Source organism: Melanotaenia boesemani, chromosome 14 (genome assembly GCF_017639745.1).
Source record: "Melanotaenia boesemani isolate fMelBoe1 chromosome 14, fMelBoe1.pri, whole genome shotgun sequence".
In the NCBI taxonomy this organism is placed as follows: Eukaryota; Metazoa; Chordata; class Actinopteri; order Atheriniformes; family Melanotaeniidae; genus Melanotaenia; species Melanotaenia boesemani.
The window spans coordinates 17,533,046-17,556,530 of NC_055695.1; the positions used below are offsets into that span (position 1 = coordinate 17,533,046).

General features: G+C 41.1%; 1 protein-coding gene across 3 annotated transcripts in view; it reads right to left on the bottom strand.

Annotated features, from left to right (window-relative positions):
* nfic (nuclear factor I/C) overlaps positions 1-23,485 on the bottom strand; it is a 32,247-nt gene extending 8,762 nt beyond the window's left edge. The window contains exons 1-12 of one of the 3 annotated variants that reach the window (XM_042005652.1): positions 23,167-23,485; positions 15,007-15,177; positions 14,632-14,808; positions 12,737-12,920; positions 11,319-11,393; positions 10,675-10,749; positions 8,820-8,952; positions 7,208-7,329; positions 3,430-3,543; positions 2,945-3,102; positions 2,569-2,752; positions 2,189-2,277 (exon numbers count right to left, since the gene is read on the bottom strand). In XM_042005652.1, coding sequence (XP_041861586.1) covers positions 2,189-2,277; positions 2,569-2,752; positions 2,945-3,102; positions 3,430-3,543; positions 7,208-7,329; positions 8,820-8,952; positions 10,675-10,749; positions 11,319-11,393; positions 12,737-12,920; positions 14,632-14,808; positions 15,007-15,177; positions 23,167-23,169 — 1,485 coding nt within the window. In that variant the 5' untranslated portion in view covers positions 23,170-23,485. Of the gene's footprint in view, positions 1-2,188; positions 2,278-2,568; positions 2,753-2,944; positions 3,103-3,429; positions 3,544-7,207; positions 7,330-8,819; positions 8,953-10,674; positions 10,750-11,318; positions 11,394-12,736; positions 12,921-14,631; positions 14,809-15,006; positions 15,178-21,081; positions 21,384-23,166 lie in introns of those variants that run through there. The other 2 variants (XM_042005651.1, XM_042005653.1) reach the window with 2 other exon arrangements.

Sequence of the window (23,485 nt, forward strand, 5' to 3'; positions counted from 1 at the left end):
TCTTAGGCATAAACTGTCTTTTTTTCCTTAATCTATTACCCAGATACCACGACTGCAACAGAAGTGAAAACACACCTCACAATAAATGTATGAGCTCAGTCTGTACTTTTTACTCTTTGAAGACTTTGTGGACAATCTTTATAATTAATATACATATCTAAAAAGCTTTAGAAGCACACTGTAAACATTCATAAATGTACTAGAAAACACAGTTTAATCTGTGATTATATCTAATGTTATTCCTTGTAGAAGTGGTTACTCATTTATGACGTGTTTATTGGAAAATAACATACAGATTTGGAAGCTTGTTTCCTGTCCCAGGACTTTATAAGCATGCAGCACATCTGTGTTGCGATGGTTTGTGATCAAACTATTTTCACTAACCTGTGTACCATCTTATCAGCTTTTTCATCAGCCATCAGACCTTACATGCAATATTGGAATGAACAGGAAAAAAAATGATATATAACTTTCAGATTTGTTGATATCTTCTTGCAGAAAAATGGTGGAATAAAGTGTGTGTATGTGTTTGTGTGTGATATCGAAATACTTAGAGATAAACCTAAACTGGTGTTAAAATACCAAAATCAGTCTATCAAATCAGCCTCCAAACATGAAAGTGCTTGTTACCTACATTAATTCAAACTTTTTAATCTTTAATTTTAATCTAAGCTCCTGGTTCCTGTGGTGGAAACAAAGAGATGGAGGACGGGACCTCTAAAAGATCCTGAGGCCTCATTAACTATCTGGTCTTACAAACAAATTTGTTTTTTAAGTCTTACTAACTATTATAAAGATTCTGGCATTCATGAAAATCTTCGTATCCTGGATTTGTGTTCAGGTAAAAAGAAATTCTACCAACACTCAGGAATATTCAGACGGACATTTGAGTGTCAGTCAGCATTTGTGTTGCCTTTTGTTGTTCAGTTAATTAAAACACAATAACAAAATTATAGTAATGATTTTAAATGCTTTTAAAATAATTTTGGGTAATTTACAAAGCATTTTGTTATTCTAAAATATACAGCAAAACATTTAAGAATGTGTCCTAATGTAATAATTTCCCCCCAGGGGAAAACTTTCATTTTTATTTTTCATTCATATTAATCATTCAAGGAAAATTGCAGACAAGACAAGATTTAATTGTACTCCTGGTCTTTCAAGCACCATTGGTGCCATAGACTGCGCACACATGCTCATTAAATCAACCTCGCCTCAGCCACATGCACTGTCACTCCATAACGTCAAAGTCACCTGTGAAAGATCCACTGACTGAATGTGGTTTTTAATAATTAAATTTTTACTACAGCAGTGGGTTTTTATTATAATTATCAGTGTTATTAGGAGATCAAGGCTATCCCTGGTTAATAACACCACTGGCCTACCTTCAGACTCACTGGAAGGTTTTATTTAATCGGATGCATGCACTCACTCCATCGGTGCACCGCATCTTAAAAGGATGCTGGATGTGTTTGGACACAGCAGGCGACAATTTTCTTTACAAACTGTAGAAAGTACAGTATGTAAAGATAGATAAAAGTTTTTTTTACTTTTTACATTGCACCACTTTCCCCTTAAAAACAATTTTGAGTCTATGAACACCTTTTTAAATCTGATGGAGAGGTTTGATTTAAAAACTTCTCAAGTACAAATTAAGAAAAATTTTAAGAAGATTCATAACATATTGGTCAATGAGGCCCCTGGTTCCTGGAAATGAAGCTAAACTGACCCCTTCAACAACCTGATACTTGGCTGGCACAACTGAAACGGTCACTTCAGCTGCCACTTCAGAGTGTCTCTGTCAGTATGAATAATCCAACATCCAGTATTGAAGCGTCACATTCAGTGAGAAATTTAGAAATCTTTTGCCTATAAATGTATTTAGGCTGTGAAACATTGACTTTTTACATAAAGCTGTTACACCAGCATGAGGGGTAGCTTGCATAAAAGCAAGCTTTTTGTTTTTAGACTGAAGCAAAACATGAAAGGAAAAGCAGTTTACTCAGGTTAAATAAGTATTCATAAAACATCCAACTTCATCACAGTTTGAATAAAGGAAGAAACTGAATTACAGCAATATCTGTCACAGACTTTTGCTGAGTTACAATATGCAATACTACCATGAGAAAGTGAAAATAGATTTGCTTTATTAAATAATCGTTAGTCAATACTAATATTAAATACTAACCTGGGCTTGGTACAGTCCACCTGGGTCTCGAGGGGTGACTCCAACAAAGGAGGATCGATTGGCTGGAGGGGTCCCAGGAGCCGAATACGCTGTGGAAGTTTGTTTCAGTAACATCAGTTTCATAGTCAAACATTCAAGCTCAATTAAGGTTGTATGATTCAGCAGCTTTAACAATGTTAGCTCTTCTCTAAACCAGTCCAAACCAACATCTGTTTTGTGTGAATTGCATATAGTTTTACAGATAATTCTCAATGAGTGTTTTTTGTTTTTGTTTGTTTTTTGTGTGTTTCACTGTCTGAATGTTTCAAAAGGAATTCAGGAAAAGACAGAAACATGAACATTAAATATGATCGTGCTTCTCTCAGTTTATCATTACTTACTGGGTGATGTTGGGGAATTTGTTCCCCCATCGGAGGAGGATGCGGTGGCTTTTGACTCTGTAGGAAGTGTTGCTCTGGGGAGGGACGATGGAGGACTGGTCAGGGAGGGTGCTGGTCCTGGGGGTGCCAACATCTGAGAGGATATGTAATGGCTGGGCACTTTAACCTGGGTGCTGCCATTCAGCTGGAAAATTCACAAAAAACTTGGTTCAAACTTTGCTAAAAATTTCCTACAGTCAATGTAAAACCCTATTTTGGACCCAATTTTGGAGAAAGAATTTTATCATTTTCTGGGTAGCATTTAAACTAGTAGTTACCTGGTTAGGGATATAGCAAGGAAAATATACTTGGACTTGGATGATGTAGCTGTACTCACTGAGCTGGGGGACTGATTTGCTGGATCACAGGCTAATGAGACCAGATCCTTTAGTGGGTCTTGAGCCAGGTGTGGAGGATAGCGGATTGCTCCGTGAGGGAAGTAAGAAGAAGATGGAAAGTGAAGCGATGAAGAGGCGTGAGGACTCCGAGACAGACCTGAGAAGAAATTGAAATCATATTCTGTTCGTTCTATTATTCTAAGTGTCAACATTCAAGTTGAGTTTATTTATATAGCACATTTAAAAACAAGTGTTGACCAAAGTGCTTTACAAAACTTTGAAAACTAAACCAACTAAATAAACTGTTAAAATATAAATATGTTCAAATAAAAAAAAACACAAGAACATAGAAACCAAAACCATAGAACTGGAATAAAATAAAATAATCATTAGAAACAAAATTAGTGTCATGCTGTGCTCAGGAATGCTGCTCGAACAATAATTTGTGTGTATGTATATGTGTGTGAGGCTGCGTGCTACAAACCACTGTGCACAGCTATGACAGGACGGTGGTGCTGAATGAAGGAGCCCATTCTTGGTGAGTCTTCCTGGTGAGATGGACTGTCCAGCTCTGCCTTCTTTACTGGAGGAGACAGGCCTGAAAAACAGGTGACAAACACCAAATATACTCCTAATGGTCTAATGGCCACCTACTAAGGTTTATTAAAGGGTCTTAATATACAGCATTATCTAATAATTGTAATATCTCTCTCCTGTGTATTTATAGTTGTCATTAGCATTGCTAATATTAATAATTTTGTGCGTTTGATGCAAAATCTATCCAGAGAACTGTCTGTAAAAGGTGGAGTGTGATTACGGCTCCCCATTCCAGTGCTCTTTTCTCTTTCTTTTTCTGTCGTTTTTCTGTCTTTTGTGCACGACTGGCCGTGCGAACATCCCGTACACCCGTCAGATGCTTTTGGATATCGGATACCAACACCAGATATCTATTTCGAGTGACTTCCACCACACGCACAACATCCCAGACGACATAGCGAGACCACCGGACTCTCCGTGGATTGTTATCGGGTCTGGAAGGCGGCGCAGACGGAGGAGGGAGAGGAAGCAGAAGCGGGGCTGCAGGTCCGGCGTTATGCTACGGCTAAGAAAACAACCTCACAAGCCACCTCTTCCGAGCCTGTACCTGTCCAACGCCAGATCCCTGGTACATAAAACGGACGACCTGGAATTACTACTCGCTGGAAACCGCTACGTCCGGGACTGTTGTGTACTGATCATCACTGAAACCTGGCTTCACCCGGACATACCCGATGCTAGCGTGCAGCTCGCAGGCCGAACTCTGCTACGCTGGGACAGGACTGAGGACTCCGGTAAGAGCAGAGGAGGGGGGCTCTGTATCTATGTGCACGATAACTGGTGTAACAACGGGACAATCATAGACCAACACTGTTGTCCGGACATAGAGTACATGTCTGTTAGATGTCGGCCTTTTTTTCTGCCGAGAGAGCTGTCTGTTGTTATCGTCACAGCGGCGTATGTGCCACCCGACGCCAGTGTAAACACGGCGCTCTCTCTCCTGCTGAACGCCATAAACGAACAACAGCGGGCTCATCCCAACGGTGTTCACATTATTGCAGGGGACTTTAATAAGGCCAACTTAAAGACTGTACTCCCGAAGTTCTACCAGCATGTTAAGTGTGCTACAAGGGGGGAGAACACCCTGGATCATGTCTACACTAACATCAAGCATGCATACAGGGCCGTACCCCTCCCCCACCTCGGACAGTCAGACCATCTTTCCCTCCTGCTTCCCCCAGCCTACACCCCCCTCAGACGTAGGAACAGGCCCACCACAAAAACTGTAACAACCTGGCCTGATGATGCCCTCGCCAAACTCCAAGACTGTTTCCAACAGACAGACTGGGACATCTTTGAACAACAGGAGCTGGAGACACTCACAGGAACGGTACTGGACTATATTCAGTTCTGTATCGGGAATGTGACTGTGGACAAAACCATCAGGGCTTTCCCTAACCAGAAACCCTGGATGACCAGCCAGGTCCGCGCACTCCTCAGAGCCCGGGACGCTGCCTTCAGGTCAGGGGACAGAGCACTGTATAGTGCTGCTCGTGCTGACCTGAAAAGAGGCATAAAAAGAGCCAAGGCGGACCACAGGATGCGCATAGAGTCCCACCTGTCCAGCAACAACACTCGGGAGGTGTGGCGGGGCATACAGGACATCACTAACTTCAGAGGTTGTGATGTGTCGACAGCAGATCAGAGCGCAACACTGGCAGAGGAGCTAAACTGCTTCTTTGCCCGGTTCGACTCTCAGCAGCATGCATCTGCTCCAACCATGCCCCCACCCCCACCCACACCGACACCCCCATCTGGCTCCCGCACCACCCCACTCACCATCCAGGAGCACGATGTCAGACGGGTGCTCCTGGCGGTGAACACCAAGAAGGCTACTGGCCCAGACGGAGTACCTGGCAAGGTGCTCAGAGCGTGCGCCCACCAGCTCGCCCCCACCCTTACCAGGATCTTCAACCTCTCCCTGGCTCAGGCAGTCATCCCACACTGCCTCAAATCCTCCACAATTGTCCCGGTGCCGAAGAAATCTCCCATCACCAGCCTGAACGATTACCGACCGGTGGCCCTCACTCCGGTAATCATGAAGTGCTTTGAGAGACTTGTTCTTCAGCACATCAAGGACCATCTCCCCCCAGACTTCGACTCCCACCAGTTCGCATACCGCGCGAACAGATCCACTGAGGACGCCATAGCTGTAGCTCTTCACTCTGCGCTGAACCACCTGGAGCAGCAGCAGAGCTACGTCCGGATGCTCTTTGTGGATTACAGTTCTGCGTTCAACACAATAATCCCGGACAGATTATGCACAAAACTGGACACTGTTGGCCTCCCCCCTCTCACATGTGCCTGGATAAAGGACTTCCTAACAGACCGACCCCAGACTGTGAGACTAGGTCCCCACCTCTCCTCCACCAGCACGCTGAGCATCGGCTCCCCACAGGGCTGTGTGCTGAGCCCTCTCCTGTACTGCCTCTACACCCATGACTGCAGGCCGGCCCACAATGACAACCTCATCGTCAAGTTCGCTGACGACACTACAGTGGTCGGACTCATCTCCGGGGGTGATGAGGCTGCCTACAGGGAGGAGATCCTGAAGCTGGCTGCTTGGTGTTCTGAGAACAACCTCGCTCTCAACACCAAGAAAACCAGGGAGATCATCATCGACTTCAGGAGGTTCAGCACAGACCCAGCCCCCCTCTACATAAATGGAGAGTGTGTGGAGAGGGTCCACACCATCAGGTTTCTTGGCGTCATCATCTCGGCCGACATCTCCTGGTCAGAGAACATCACGTCAATCACCAAGAAGGCTCAGCAGCGGCTACACTTCCTGAGAGTCCTCAGGAGGCACCAACTGAACTCCAACCTGCTGCTGACCTTCTACCGCTCATCCATTGAGAGCCTGCTGACATACTGCATCACAGTATGGTACGGCAGCTGCACTGTAGCAGACAAGGAGAGGCTACAGAGAGTGGTAAAGACAGCACAGAAGATCATTGGCTGCCCTCTCCCCTCCCTGACGGACATTTACACCTCCCGCTGCCTCAGCAGAGCCAGAAACATCATAAATGACAGCTCCCACCCTGGCTCTGATCTGTTTGCCCTGCTGCCCTCTGGGAGGCGCTACAGGTGCATCAGGACTAAAACAAACAGACTCAAAAACAGTTTCTTTCCAAAAGCAATAACTGCCCTGAACTCCTGTAGGACTTCAAATCTGAAATACGCTGGACACTAACAACATATGTGCAATACATTCTGTCACATGACATGTACAACATATCATGATCCGTGCAATAATACTTTGAACGTGCAATATATTTTATTTTTTCAGACATAGACATCATACTTATATCTGCAAATAACTAGAGTGTGCACATCTGTTTTATTTCTGTAAATATTTTATACCTTAGATCTTTTATTTATTATTTATTTCTATACTGCTCTCTTTGCACTGACACTGGGGATGGCTTAATCTCGTTGTACATGTGTATAATGACAATAAAAGGCATTCTATTCTATTCTAAAAGAAAGCGCTGAATGCTACAGGTGGATGTAGAATATAAAGTCATTTTTTAAAAACTTCTAGGAAGGTGTATTATTCTTCTTCTGGGAAATCCATTCATTTCTTGTCATTACTGCCACCTAACACATGTGAGATAGACTGTATGAGTCATTTCCTTGTTGGAGAATAAGTTGTTGTGTATGTTTACCTCCTTCCATGTCATCAGTCCAGTTTCTGGAGCTGCTTGCGGGAGATGAAGGTGAATGATAATATTCCCCTCCTGGACTGTCAGCATCTTCTTCTATGGAGCCAGACTTATGACGTTTACTTCTACAAAGACAGACAGACACTCATTCAGAGCCATGGTTTAACAGCTGGCTGCATGAAGCAATGAGAGCAGAAGGGCTGGAAAAATGTTGGTCCAAAGTTATCCTCTACAGTAATACAGTCATTCAAGCTCCTGTACTCTGAATGTATTTAACTACATCACCAATCTGTTATTGGACCCATGCAGTTTTCCTACAGTGTGGATCACTGATTTCCTGTTAGAAAGGAAGGAACAGGCGACACAAGAAAGCACGTCTCAGACTCACAAACCACCAGCATTAAATCCTCCCAATCCTGTGTTCTTTTTCCTGTATACATACAGCTGCAGCTCCCGTTTTCAGTCCATCCAGCTCTTGAAGTCTGCGAACAAGCTCACCCTCACTGTTTATCACCCTGCATACCGGTGGAAGATAAACAATCTGATTACCTGGTACAGTGATACTGTAAAACCAGTGGAGAAGGTGGTGGTCTTCAGAAAGAGCCCAGTTCCTAAACCTTCATCACCCTGTGAGACTCCACAGCTTACTGTGGACCACTTCCATTTCTTGGGAGTTATCATCACACAGAAACTCAAAAAGCTCAACAGATGATGAATTTCCTGTAACAGCTGAAAAAGTTCTAGCTGAGACCAACAACCATGGTGCATTTCTGACCCGTCAAAAACACCTAGAGGACATTGGTCTGCAGTCTGATTTAGAAGAGAGCTGCTTTACAAACTCATATACAGTCTTTTAACACTAAAGCCATCTTAAAATCTGACACTGTTCAAACATTTATTGGGGCAACACCATGGGTACGAGCAGGCATGTACATGGGAGGTAAAGATAATTTCTCTTGTGTGTTGTTAACGTCCCGTTTCAGGGGTATGAGTGTGGCACAGCATAAAAGACAGTCGTGGACAGGTGTATAAGTAAAACACAGCATTTTATTGGGGTGAGTATAAATAAGGGATAAAACAGGAAGTCAAACCTAACCAAGTGTTGGGGATAGTGGAACTGCTGAAAGAAATAAAAAAGGTTAAATCTGAAACCATACACGAAACCCGCCGAGTAAACCATACAAAATTTATACAAACAAAAGTGTGCCCCTAACTCGGCGTGATAACTAAATAACAAAAGGTGCAGCAGTTCCAATGTGCTATCCAGCTTCTCCCTCCCGAATGATCCCTGCAGCAGCCCTCTATTTCCGGGACTCCACTAAGCTGCAAGGTGATTGGCTGGGCGTTGAGCCAATCAGCGGGGAGGAGACAGGGGTGCGTCTGATCCAGCAACTCCAAACAGACATCAGGGCCAGGCATTTGCATGTAGGATGAGCCCCAGCTGTCTGCAATGAGCAGCACCCGTAACATGTGTTGTGTCCATTCTTCTTCCCACACTCTCCTTCACATTTCTTGTCCTGATGTGGCTAGCATCAGTTAATTGAACAGAGCTGACAGACGACTGGTGCATTTCTAATACTGTAATGCGACTATGTTATGGGTTCTGTAAACCTACCCACTGGATGATGTGCTGGCCAGTGATCGTCTGAGGCTGACTGGCTGGTTGACAGACTGGTTGAGGTCATAGGCCAGATGACCCTGGAGCTCCCCCACAGAGAAACCAGGTCCGACTCCTGTTACTACTGGCGCTAAATATAAACAAGGCACACCGAGTTAATGACTAACAGATGAAAACTGAGTGTAAGCTCAACAACACTTGACCGTTGGCCGATTTATTGCAGAATAACATCAGACATAACAAACTAGGCATCCTCAGTAGCTGAGAGTCAAATCAAACTGTAATCATATTTGTTCACTTGTGATTCAAAGTAGTCAACACAGAAAGTAATACCTTTAATTATATTAAATTTAAAGACTAATTGAAACTTAACACTAATACAAATAAATGCCATTTCAAGAAACCAGACCTTTAAAAATCGAGTATCACTTATCCAAATTCACCACACTGTAGTGTGTTAAAATGATGTACAGGACTATATGATGTAAAATTTTTAACTGTAAAACTGAAGTTAGTGTTTTTGCTTCTACAAACACATTTAAAACATGTTCATTCTGGATGGTACTGATCCCCAGCGGATTGTTGTTTAACCTAAAGGAAAAAGTCAGCTCCTGGGCATTGTTCTATGAAAAGTATAAAATATACACCTTTTCATAATAAATCTGATTACTATAGGGGTCATGATTTTGGGAACATGGGAGCAACTGCAGAACCACTGCACTCATGTTTATTAGCACTGGAGGTTTCTGAGTCAACACTAACCTCAGGGAGGCATATTTGTGCTCTAAAACATTTGTGCTTTTTTAAAAATCTTTTTTTCAGAAAGTCGCCATATTGGTCAGGAGGAAGCGATGGCTCTGCTTTTCTATTGAATAGAGTCCACTTTAGAAACATCACATACTCATTTCTAATTGCTTTGTTGCTTTTTACAGAGACATTCTGTTTGTGATGCAAACACCTAGTGCAGTTAAACCTTAAAGCTGACAAAGTACCTTCTTATAAAGATGACATTAAAAATTCCTTAAAGATTAGTTTGAGATTTCATCAATTACACATCTCATCTGAGCACATTCACTGTATGTATCCATGTCAGTATAACACCAGTGACCCCCAGCAATCCAACAGGACTGTCACTGTGCTTATTTGACGCCATCTTGTGGCTACAACTGTGCTCTACATGACACAACAGCAGATGCATCAAGTACAACCACAGCTGGGTCTCCACAGATCCATTCTGGGTAAACCATGTAGCCAGTCACTGCAGTTCCTATGCTGGGTTTGGGTGGACATGTGAAGTTCAACTTCAGTTAACCTGAGCCAGAACTTCTGTTATGCTCCTACTGACCCAAACCCATTCACTGAGTGCTGCTCTTTCACTCTGCTTACATCAAGTCATGTGAAAACCTAAAATTCACTCTCATGCACATTTTTGGCTTTTCTTAATATCTTCAGCAAAGGCAGCACACACAAAAAAAGAAAAAAAAAGAGTACTTCTGTGGAAGTGATACGTCGTCCTTTGGTCTAAGAAGCTAGTTATGCCCCCTTTATCAGGACCTAAATATATGCCCAGGCTTAGCAGTTTCTATCTTAATAAAATATCTACATCCCAGTTGTTTCTTTTTTTTTTTTTTTTTTTTTAATTCCACGAGTCCTGTCTCACTGATAAAATGAGGAATAAAGTTGCCCTTTTCCTGTTGGGAGATTCTTCTTACCCATGTCAAAAGAATTGTTATCAGAAATATTGAGATAAAGTTTACACTCAAACACAGACCTATTTGCAGCAGTACTAGTGTCAGCATTTAAGGGGGTGGTGCAGCGAGTTAGATGAAGCTTCATGGTGAAGCAGACTCACTTCTGGACACCTGGACCAGCTCAGCAACACTGAAAACTCCTGATGTCATAAAACTTTCCTGGAACTCTGGACCATCTGCAGACACATAAAGCAATAGCAAAGTGAAATTATTTTTTTTTTAATGTGTTATATTAAAATCTGGCTGTATGCTGGGGTGGTGTTAGCACCATCTCGTCACAGCCTAACGTCAAAATCCATCCTTCCATCCATATTTTATACCCACTCAATCCAGTTCAGAGTCTTGTGGGGGTCTGGGGTGTTTTTCCTTTTTTAACTTTATGGTTTTCTTTATTCACCAAACAAAAACATAACTGTTATAAAACTAAACAGTATAAAGTATTAATTTTCTGTTTAAAGCCAAATTCTTTATTCATCAATAATGTAGTCAAGATGAAAAATAAGGAACAAGCTGAATTAAAGTGGATTGAAGTGTTTTCCTGGTGCTCCTAATTTTAGTTAAGAAATTATCAGAGCTGCTACTGGAAAAAAAAGCCTGAATTTGAGAATTGTGACAACTTTACAAGTAATGAAAGTAAATGTCACAAACAAAAAAAAATATTATGGATCTGTGCATGTATCACACCATCATTTGTTTCAACTGACTCTTCCATGTAACATGTATCTCTCTATAGAAGATGATTTACCCATGGTAGCTGTTCGACTGTCCTCCTGATCAGAACTGACTCCGGTCCGGCTGGGACTGTTACTCTGCTCTGACTCTGGGGAGACGGACACAACAATCCTGACTTCAGCTCACAGAACAAACTGTTCCACATCCATCCTGATTTCCCACATCATGATTCAGACCTGTTTTTCTCACCTCGTGTCATGTTTAACATGTTGGAGCTACACTGATAAACCTGAGTTTAAATAAGTTGCTTAAAGACACTTTGACATTATTAATTGGGTATTGGATGCATGACAGGATTACCCATCTGACAAGTTTATTGGTAGTGCTTTTAAATCACAGCCTAATATTTTCCCATCTCTCTGCAACAGGGTGTCAACAAATATTTACTGTGTACTTATTATACCACATTTGAATTTCAGATGTGTTGGTATTATTGATTGTTTAAAAATGATGCCAGTTTCTGCATGTGTCATTAAATAAATAGGAAGGTATCCAATCTTAGTTTACCTGGTTTCACAGAGTTTCTTATATGTTCCTATGTGAAATCCTGAGCACTGGAAACTGCCACACAGACTACACACAGCATTTCATGGGACTTCAGTACAAGTCAAAGGTAATATCTATGCACCAAACTAAATAATCAAACACATCCATTATAGTTTACTGTACACCACTACAGCTGTCCGACTACTTTCAACTGGATCGAAAATCAAACACTGAGGCTGTTTTCAAAACTGTGTACTATATTAGTTGTATGTACTGATTTTGCCAAATTGCAAGATGCAAACTGTGGCAAACCCAGTGGTATCAGGTTGGTGTGACAATCTGAAAAAAATTCTCCAGTATGCACCTGCCCAGTCTATGGCTAAATATTTTTGCAATATATCTGAATGAGACAACACATCTGAGAACTATTTATTTATTTATTTGGCCATTAGTTATTCTTCTTCTTCAACACATTTAGGTAGGGGTCACCTCTGTCAGGTAAGTAAAAATAACAGTTGTATCATAAACATGGACATTTTAAAAATATCTCGCAACTGTGCAACTGTACTTCCAATTTTCTAAACCAGAAATTATCTAAAAATCTGATAGCATGCTATGAAATTAACCTTTTTTAAGGGTCACTTACTACATGCTAGGATGAATATAGTATGCAGAATGTACTGCATACTGTGTGCTACCAAGTATGTTTAGTATGTAGTAGGTGGTTTCAAAAACAGGATGAGTTTTGGTTTACAGGTTGAAACCCTCTTAAACAACGGTGGCCAGTCAAAGAGATAATATCTGATACTAAAATAATGCTGCAAGAATAAAGACTGGGCAAAGAAAAATAAATGCAAGGGAAAAAGTGTTCTGTCAGCTTTGCTAGCTTAGTGTAACAAGATGGAATTTTACATAATGTTGACTGAAATGTATCATGTAACTTACCTTTCTCCTGTACATAGAAGGCGAGGTAGAGATCAAGCTCTTTGACAGAGACAGAGATGTGTCGAGGCTGGACACAGAGAACTGGATTGGAGCACTGGCCTCCCTTTACCAGCCTTTCTCCATCTGTGCTTTCCAGAGGAATGCCTTTAAAAAGGATCACCATCACCAGGTCCAACCTCCACACCTTGGAAGAGACACACCACAATCATTACGGCTCAAACTAACAGATGTAACCATAGTTACTGCATCAATGCACCTTTTAATGCGAAGATACTCATGGTTGATTAGGGGCAAAGGTTGGACAGCAGATACATCTGTCTGTCAAGTTAACCTGATGACATGATGGGTGAGTAGAAAACCTGGGGACTGTTGTCCTGGCAACAGAGTCAAACATGATACATGATTCATGTTCACAGATTCCTCCTGCCAGATCTGTGTGGTGTGTTTATGTAAATCAGTAAAAAACAGAAGTCGTATGTTGTATGACATCAGTTGAATGATTCAAAAGTGCTTCACACTTCAAAAACAATATTTCTAATTTGACCTGCAGTGTTGTTTTTTTTTTGTTTGTTTGTTTTGCTTGTAGTGATAACCACAGTAAAAAATAATGATCAGTGCAGTAAGAGTGAGCACATCTGTCATCCCCTACAGGTTAGAAAAAGGTGTCACCAGAACATGTTTGTTTTCATCACACCAAGCTTCATGAACACGTTCAGAAAACAAACTGTGAAGACCAGAACAGTTTCACCCTGCATTATCGCTCTACAGGAAAGAAAGACCAAAAGAACTGAAAAAGCCCACACATAATCCGCAGATAAGGGAGCAACTAAAAATGAGCTGAGACACAGTTGTGTGGCACAATTAGTTGGCTTTCTGGAGTCCTGAAATAACTCCAGGGACACAGTGCTTCAGGCCTGGCACACAGGTCATCCATAAAAGCTGGACTTTCTGTGACACCTTAGACACTCCATGGAGAATGCCCAAAAAGATGGCAAATTGTTGCCATTTGGCACAGGCCCTCAAGGTCCGGCTGTGCCAAAATAAGAAAAAAAGGAATCTGATGAAAATCAGAGCAGATGGGACCAAAATTAGTTTGCTTAGTTGAGAGGGGTCCAAATATTTGCAAATGTAGATTCATTGTGAGATAAAAGTTGGATATTACTGTATGTGGTTGCAGGAGTACAAAAGCTGCTCTGAGGATAAAACAATGGTATTTCGAGTGTCAATAAGCATCTCAAATTAGTAAACTGCAGCTTCCACGATGACTGCTGGTCTCCAGGAGATAATCAGAGGTGGGATATTCAAGCGTGATGACGATCCAAAGCACCAGCATCACAGAGGAATTTCTTAACTTGGACCCAGCCACATACTTTACGTCAAATCAAGAAACTTTGGTGTAAGTTAAAGTGAAAGCTCGGGCAACACAAGGTGAAAAATGACAAAACATGTTCCTTCCTACTGAGGAGGACTGAGTCTGTCATTAAGTCCTTAGAAAGTATAAAAAAGATTTAGCTGTTGAGGGACAGACAGATCAGTCTGTACAAGTTGTAATTTGTGAAACACAGAACATGTGTGTATTTGAGCCAATATGAATGTGAACATATCATTACATACCATGAAGAGATTAAGCTTCAACTGGTTTTGGTGGCATATATGTAATGATGGACTGGAATGACATTATTATTAAGTATAATACATCATGTCAATAGTGGTTTTGTCTGGAAGGAGCTGAAAAGTAGGAGCTTCAGTGAATTAGTGACACATGACCATAAAAATATTAAGCCATTAAACTAATACCATTCACATGTGTTTCTGAAAACATACCATGACATAACTTCCTGATCTATGAGACAAAAAATAATTTATATTTCTCAGGTAAAACAGGAAGCACTCACTTTGTCAGCTTGTCGGAGACAGTCTATACGTCTCATTTTGCCTTTCTGGTCAGGGTTTGACAAAACACAACATGCAGCTTTCTTCCCGGTGATTGACAGGACAAAGTCCTCTCTGCATTCAGGTCTGATGTCCTTTCTCAGTTTAGCCAGAAGGCGACTGGCCCACTTCTGTTTCACCTGGGAGCACAAAGACTCTGTCAGTTACTGTATTTTATTATGCTTTCTACTCACACATCATTATGCTTAGCAGAATTTGGATAGATATAATATAAAACCCTGAATTAAACATCTTCAGTTTCTTTAGTTGACATAAATTAACCTTAACTAGATTTAAAAAATAAAGTTAAATAATAACGCTCAGCTCTAATGCATCACCTCTGCCTTCTCGCCCAAAAGTTCATCTTTGACTGCTCTCTCTTCTTCTTTGGTCATCCTCTTCTCATGTTTTTTGAAGTACTTTCTCTTCCTGGCTTGAAGATTGAACCATGTGTAGGCGAAGGCACGGACCTGGGGCAGCAGAGCCTCGATGAATGGATGGAACTCATCCTGCATGACAGAAAGATGCACATAAACAATTATCAGAAACCACAACAAACATACTGTTTGGCAGCAGACAGCATATGCAGCAATATCTCTGATGAAAGGAGCCCTGCTGGGTTTGTTCTTCAGTTACCTGCTTCTGCAGGCCTGATTTTACATCAACATCACCTCCTGTGACAGACCACAGGCTTGTCTAACTGTGCCAAGATGGCAGATTTTTTCAAATGGGGATGATTTTATATAGAAATGAAGGGAGAGCTAAAGCAGTCAGTTATAATTCAGAACTGATCGACATATTTTACTCACTTTGTGTGTATAAAAGCTAAATAAAGAGCTCCTTTCCAACATCAAGCTCCATCACTGTTATGCCAGCAGACAATAAACCAACAAGAAAAAAGACTTAAAAAGGAAACATCCCATTCAACATTCTTTTGCTTTTGTTTGAAATGCCCCCTTTAAACTTCAGTGCTGATAAGTGTGTTAAACCTCTTAAAACAAAGTTTTGTGGCTGTAATATTTCAGTTTTATCTCTTAGTTGTAAATACATTAATTATAGCATTTGTATATCTGAAAAAATGTCAGGAAAGAAACAATGACTTGGGGTCGAGGGACTGCTCAGCTCTGCCCCCACCAGATGAAATCTCACTCCAGAGTTTTAAAGAAACTTGAGAAATCTGATTCCTCTAAAAGCTCCATTGATTTTGTATCTTCCATTTAATGCGTTAAACATTTTAGTCCTCATACAAAAGTCACCTACAGCCTCACATTTTTAGTTTTGTTCTAATCTTCATCTAATGATCTGAGCTTCATTTGTGGACTCCCTCACTGTGTTCACAGTATACTTTTTGATTACCTGCTCTGTCTACAGAAATGTTAAAACCATCTGCTGACGATTTGTCAGGGTTCCAGGCGACCTGCAGGACCCCAATCCTACTGCAGATTGTACGCGGTCATCATCAGAAAAGACCAGGAGATGTTTTGTTTCAAAGCTTCATCAGTGCTGTGATTCCTTAAAAGTTCTCTTAACAATTAGAAGCAATGTTGTCTGCAGCTGTGTAGCACTGAAGAAATGAATATATTTGATATTCACAAGCCAGAAGAAAACTGTAAGAAGACAGCAAGGAGGCAGTTTTCTTAGTTCATAATGTATATATGAGACAACCACAGCAGCAAAAATATAACCTTGATGACGAAAAAATCTGTCCTGTAACACAACTATTCCATCCATAAAGGGTTTGACATCCATGCTCTTATGTTACTAATAATATTAATTCTGAATTGAAATAGTGTGTGTATGTGTTTGTGTATTTGTGTGTAGAAGTCAGAGGTGTTTTATGGAGTGTATGCATGTTTGCATTTTAACCTCTTAAGGTCTATTGCACCCAGTATCAAGGGAAACTAGTACAGTAATTGCTACACAATGCTTCCAATAATTTGAATGTTATACATCCATGAAACTAAAAGAATGACAGCTACAAGCTCAACAAAACCAATTTTAAGAAAACAGAACCACAAGCAATTAAATAGACATGTCAAAAACAAAGAAAACAAGGATGACATCTTTTTAGGTGTGCACTGGAAATCTTGTACTTCTTTGGTGCAATGACAAAAATAAAGTCAGTCAGATTAAGATTCAGATTTAAATTCTGGAAACAGGAACTGCATATTTATGATGAAAACAGAACTTTTTAGCCCTAATGAGCAAAATTATGTTTTGCTACATGAGAAGCCCTAAAGAAAGATGAACGCAGAAGAAATGGGATCTCTGTTGATGGTACCAGTCAGAGCTCGGACAGCAGTATTTTGGTTCTCGGAACTTCTCTCCCACACAACTGGACTGTCGACTTGCTCATCACTTTAGAAAAATAGACAGTAAAACCCAAAGTAGATACTATCCTGGTATTTTCACAGTTCCATTCTTAAAACAGCAACAGATAAATCTAAGGATACTATGCAGTCTTGAAAAATGTTTTTTAACCAAACAAGCCCTGTGTTCGGGTATAACTGTATAATGTTCTCTGATAGATGAAAACAAGTATAAACCCAGGTTTTCTCTCAACTCTGTGGCCACAGTGACAAAGATCCACAGAGCCACTAAACAATGGGTTCATTCATCCCTTACCAGCACTGATTTTATTAACTTAATTATTGATACAATAAATGTATCTTCCCCACCTAACAGCTGACACATGTAAGAGGAAAATTCATTAAGGCAGTTTTTATCTCTTTCAGTTGCATCTGCAGCTGCTCTGTCTATCATCTTCTGCTCCTCTTTCTTTCAGTTATCTTCTGTATAAAATACAGCTGTGCAGAACGACTGCACAATTGGGTTTAATAATTTGGAGGAATATGAACTAAAGAAACAGATTAACAGTGATGGATGGGTAACCTGTTCAGGGTGTACCCTGCCTCTCACCTAGTAGCAGCTGGGAAAGGCTCAAGCTCTTCATGACCCTGTGTTGGAATAAGCCTTTGCTAAATGAGATCAAATTCAATTAAGTTGAGATCACCGACACATTGACTGAAGAATATTCCACTTCCACGTTCCATATTCCACTCTCCCTTTCACAGTTTGGTTTATGATATTTTACTGCTTTTATCACTCAATAAGTGACTGCAGCTGGTGGTGACAGGTCTGGTTCCAGTATGAGGTTCTACATTTGACTGGATGTGTGGAAGGGAATTGTTTTAATTTAATTTTTCCAAGCTGCTGTTTTGTCCACGTCTAATGTCTTCAGGCCCCACCTTTACAGCTGGATTTGAATAACACACACTGAACAAAAAGCAGCATCAAAACCCGTGGGATGAATTTTTGGCAGAAAATCGCCACCTCATCTTTGATGTTAGTTTCTCCAAAGCAGATGAACAAAGCTGCTATGAAGACAGCTCCGGAGCTGCCCTTTGATTCTTTTTGATGAGTGTTACCATTGACTTTACACGCTCTGATCACTGCCATATTTAGTGCACACAGTAAAGTACTGGAGAAAAACAGCTGAAGGTCTGCTGATTAGAATTTCAGAAGTTGTATCATCACAAATTATTTAATTTATGCTCCTTTCCTTCTCTCTGGTCATGTCTTTTACATACCTGATTTTTTTTAAATGTTTGTAAATAATTTCTAAATTAACGTGACTCATGTTTAGGGTGCTGTATTTATGATTTTTACAGTGTGGACCTGCTGGTGTTCAGTTTGTTGCTACATAGTTTTTTGCATACAGAGCAAGTAACAGAGTCAGTCATAAGTGGTCACTTTGGATGCAGGTGGAGACAGACTGTAACACCTGGTGTTAACCCACTGATCACCCAGGACACATTAGCACTGAATGTGAACAACATAAAAGTAAACAATGTTTTTTCATACACTACTTTCTGCCCAATAAATAAACATTAATACATTCATGTGTACATATGCAGCATTTACTCTTTCTCTATAATCACACGAGTGTATTCTGGGACAATGTGGGATTCAGTGTCTTCTCAAAATATACTTAGAAATAAAAAAAGGCTTTCCAGCTGGAGGATGACAACTAAAAGGGAAATTATGCATTTTATGTCTGTGGTAATCTATATCCTCAAACCAACAAGAACTCTGCTGACACACAGAGTCCTATACATACTACCATTTGGGTCAGCTGTGCCGATGTTTCTTGTGCCTGGGCATGTAATCAGTCTACAGAGCCTCAGAAGTGTGCATCCTGATTCTTCGGAGGAGTCTCTCATTGTCTTTTTTCTTCTGCTCCTTGGCTTCTTTATCTGGAATACTGTTTTCCAGATTGAGAGGATATAGTTGCATGCATAGTTGGAACCACAGTCGCTTGGTTGCTAACATTTGGACTGCACGTGACTGGCTGCAGAGGAACCCAGTGGACTCTCACAGACCAGAGAGGATGATGAAATTTACTTCACATGGGCCTTGTGGTTAAGCAGACACATGAAACCTTTATGTGCATGAGATTTTCCTTTTTTATTCCTGAAGAAGAGTAAGTACTTCTGAATACTTAATACCTGATCTCCTTGCAGACAGCAGACAGAGAACATCAGACAGTTCACTTTGTCTATATTATATTCAATCCAAGAATGTCAAAGTTGCTCAATGTCATTGCATGCACAGTGGTATATCAGTCTATACTAGTGCTAATCAACTGTGATTCCAACACTCCCAAAATACTAACCACAACACCACAAGAATGAATGAAAAGCCTGGAAAAGCACAAACATTCACTCAGAAAAATGTCCAGAAATAATCTGACAGACTGCTGATCTGCAGGATGCTTTGCAGCAGTATATGGTGACCGTCCACCGAGAATACAGCTGTGCTGAACAACAAAGATGTTTTATTTGATACGACTGTGTAAGAAAAGTTTAAAGACCTTATGCAGCTTCTAATGTTCTCTGTGAGAGATCATGGCACATGTAAATGCACCTGAATTCTCTGCACAGATGTCGTCCATAAGTTACTTAAATAGGGATTTTCAGATAATAATAATAATAATAATAATCATCATCATAATCATAATTTTTACTTTATTTATCCCTATTAGGAAATTCTTTCTCTACATTTAAACTATTTCTAGGAGACATACTAAAGCAGTGGACTGCCATATTTCACAGCAGTTGATGGGTTAAAGGCCTTGCTCAAGAGCCACCAGTGGTTCATCTTTGTAGCCACTAGTCTACCATGAGTAGTAGCCTAGTTGTAGCCAGGATTGTTTATAGAGCAAAGTGACAGACTGGGAATGCTTTAAGTGACCACAAGTTGACATTTAGTTAACGGTTATCCAAATAAATAAGCCATGGATAACTAAGAACCATCAATGCTCTACTTAACAGGAATGCCTTTAGAGGTTGCATCAAGGTTTGAACCATGTAGGGGAAACATAAGATAAAGATCAGGGAGACAGAAGAATTGCAGGAGAGATTAGACAGATTAAACTGCAAACTATAGCAGAGCAAAACAAATAGACATCTAAACTGATATGAGAACCATTACTTGTTTATGGCAGCTAACAGTGGAGGAGGTGTGCAGTGTTAGCAGTTCTAATGAACTCGATTGCTTTTTAACAGATTTAGCAATTGGTCTTAAGGTAGATTAGCACTGAAAGTCTGATAACTATCTTACCAAAGCCAAACTACTAAATTGTAAACTGTCTTCTGGTTTAATTGCAGAGCTCGTCTTCATTACTATTTAGTGACAGACTGTGGGGTACGATGCTACCTCCTACTGTTGACTTGATGGTTAATGCAGTCTGTGGCTGCCAGGATATACAGGTATATAACACAAGACAAAAATGGAGTTGTAAAACTGATGATGATGATGATTTGTGAATCAATATAAGGATTTTATATATATATATACACACTGTGACATATGGTCACAGTCCATACCATCTCCATTACAGACCACATTACAAACCCCTGATAGCTGTAACACAAGAGCAACTCACCTAAGCTGAAAGTTCATGGTTAAAATGGATATCTGTAGCATTTTAGTAAGGATAAGTACCTTTTGAAAGTCTTTACTGCACTACATATATTTCCTGGGAACATTATAGTAGCCAATATGCTGATGCTCACCACAGCAGCAGTGATCTTAAAGATGCTCTGTCTGCTAGAAGATGAAAAACACAAACAATAAGGAATCGTATCCCCCATGGAGAAGGCCAAAGGTCAAGATCAAGGCAACACAAAAAGGTACAGTGAAGAAAGACTGTTGGCTACCAGCCATAAAAGGTTCATTAGAAAGTAGGGTACTATTAAAAATTTTCCACACGCTTTTTGTGACATCAATCTTAGGAACAGTGTCTTCAAATCAGGAAAGTATCACGGATGATGGAATAATTCTATTGAAAAGGGCTGATTCTGTCTTTAACAGCGATCAGAAGGTGAGGAAGAGGCACACAGTTGTTTTACCTGCGACAGAGAGAGAGAAGAAAACATCATTTGCAGGGAGGAGGCAGAATCACACCAAGCTGTACTTTAGCTTAACCATCCTTGAACCGAGAAGTGAATTTTTCCTCCTTCGTCTTTACTTTCTACATATTTCTGCTCTTCCTGCTGCTGATCCAGTGAAGCACTAAACGCTGCGTTTCCAGGCTGTTTAACAAGATTTTTCAAAGACCTAAAACTGAGTGAGCAATAGTTGCCTCGGATGACTCTGCTGCAATAACTCTAGAAACGATGACACGCTAGAAAAGTTTAGGCCCTCAGAAGAAAAAAGAAAGTTCCGCAGGATGAAAAACACTTAAAAAGTTCGGAGTAATCATTCCTTCAGGGAATATGGCCGGAGGTCTACCGCGGCTTGGGGGATTGTATCATTTAGAGAAGGAAGGAGATGAGGGGGAGAGGGATAAAGGAGCAGAAGTGAAATGACGTTATGAATTCAGCCCATCCCAAACTATGGGCTTAAAGCTGCAGGCTCAGCTGTACTCCTCTTCAGCACACTGGTCTGGTGGCATAACATACTTTAAGTTCAGAACTAAGCGCAACATAGGCATGCATCCTGCTGTGGCCCTATGGGTCATATGCGGGGAAAGCACGGGGGGAGTCTGATACGACCCATTTTCTGGTCAAACCTGACAAGTTTATTGTGACTGTAAATAGTAATAACGTGCAACATTTCTTCTTTTTAACTACATATTTGTGTATTCAGTTGCGGAGAAAAAAAAACAGCGTGTAGCAAGAATAATTTCATAGTGTGATTATTTCACTTAAAATAACTCAAAAGTGATTTTTTTTTCTGATGGATATCACGTGAATATAGTGCCATGTGGTCATATGTTGACATGTAATGAGTCTGACGGCGACACCATCTGTCTGTGGTGTGCTGTGACTTCTGGTGGTTCCTGCTTACAGTTTCTACCTGGACTGCGGGCTCAGAAGCGGCAGCCAGCTGCGGGTCTGTGCCTGAGCAGCTTTCTGTCTGTTTGTATGCCGGAGAAAGGAGGCCCTCTGTCGGCCTTTTCTTCTAACTCAGCCCGCTGGCTCTAACTGCGGCCATTTTCTGCTGACTAACACAAACACGCAAAAACAGCCAACCTTCCACAAACCCGAAGGAGGAGGCTCGAGCTCAACTTGAACTTGGCCTCTCATCGTCCCGTAACCAGGAGCCGGGGTAGGGCCAGGCCTGCCCCCTTCAATTCGTTTCCAAAGCCCAGTGCTCAACAACTTTCAGCTGCGAGTGTAAACATTTAACATAAACCAAACCATCCGACTTACCACACATCACCAGGGCTCGAAAACCACACTGATAGACGAGGTAAAGCCCATGTAATGCCAACACGTCACGCTCTACGGCTCACTTACATTACTCAAAACTTCAATGGAAGCTTCAGGAGTTTACATGGAATCGTTATTTATCATAGCTGTACTTGTTGTGTCGTGTGTGACATAAAGTCATCTCATGCAGCGTGGTCTTTCGGCAAATTCGGCATGTGTATGATCCTAAAAAAACAAGCTTCATGTGGATAAAATGTGAACTTTGATGTTCATTTCAGTCTGATGGCTTCCGCCTCGGACAGTGCTTGACGGAAAACGCCAGCTGGATGAGGGCGAACGACTGTAAAAGTTAAGATCAAGATTAATTATGTGGGCTTTTATGACTTATGTGTATGTGCCGATTTATATTTAAAATACGGGTTGTGATAATACGCCGTTGTTTTTTTTTAGTTTTGTTGTCCCGGTGTGTATATTAATCATCTGTAGGGAATATTTTATTTGCCTGGCTTTGAATTAAATTAAGCGACATGATCTGCCTGTCGCTGACCGTAAAGGAAATTGCAGTACACTAAAGGACATAAAAGAAGGAAAGACATGAGGCTCGTTGACATTTGAAGATATTGAAGCAACTAAACCGTCGCTTTGCGCTGCACTTCAGCTGCGTAGCCTGTGTTACTCATTCAACTCCTCGCATTGCGTCTCTTTTTAGAAGACAAGACAGAGTCCATCGATAGGAAGGGACTCTACCACATTATTGGAGCGGAACAGGTTTTGTCCTACCATGTCGAAGCTGAGCAACCACCGGGGAAGTTAAAGCTGATCTCAGTGCCTGCCCATCTTGCGCTAACGGCCGTTATCATTCCATATCCATTTCTATCATCGTGCGCGTGCCAGCTGGAGTAAATCCGCTGTACTCGATACCAGAAACGTCCCGCGTCAAGCTTCGGGCTGCACGGCGCCCTCCTCCTCCTCCTCCTCCTCGGGGCTGCGGCAGAACTAAATGTTGCTACGTTCACCTTATTCCCCTCTTCATTTTACTCTACTGCCATTCCATTTCTCTTCTATTCTGCAGCCTGTTTATTCCTTACTGTTTATTCGT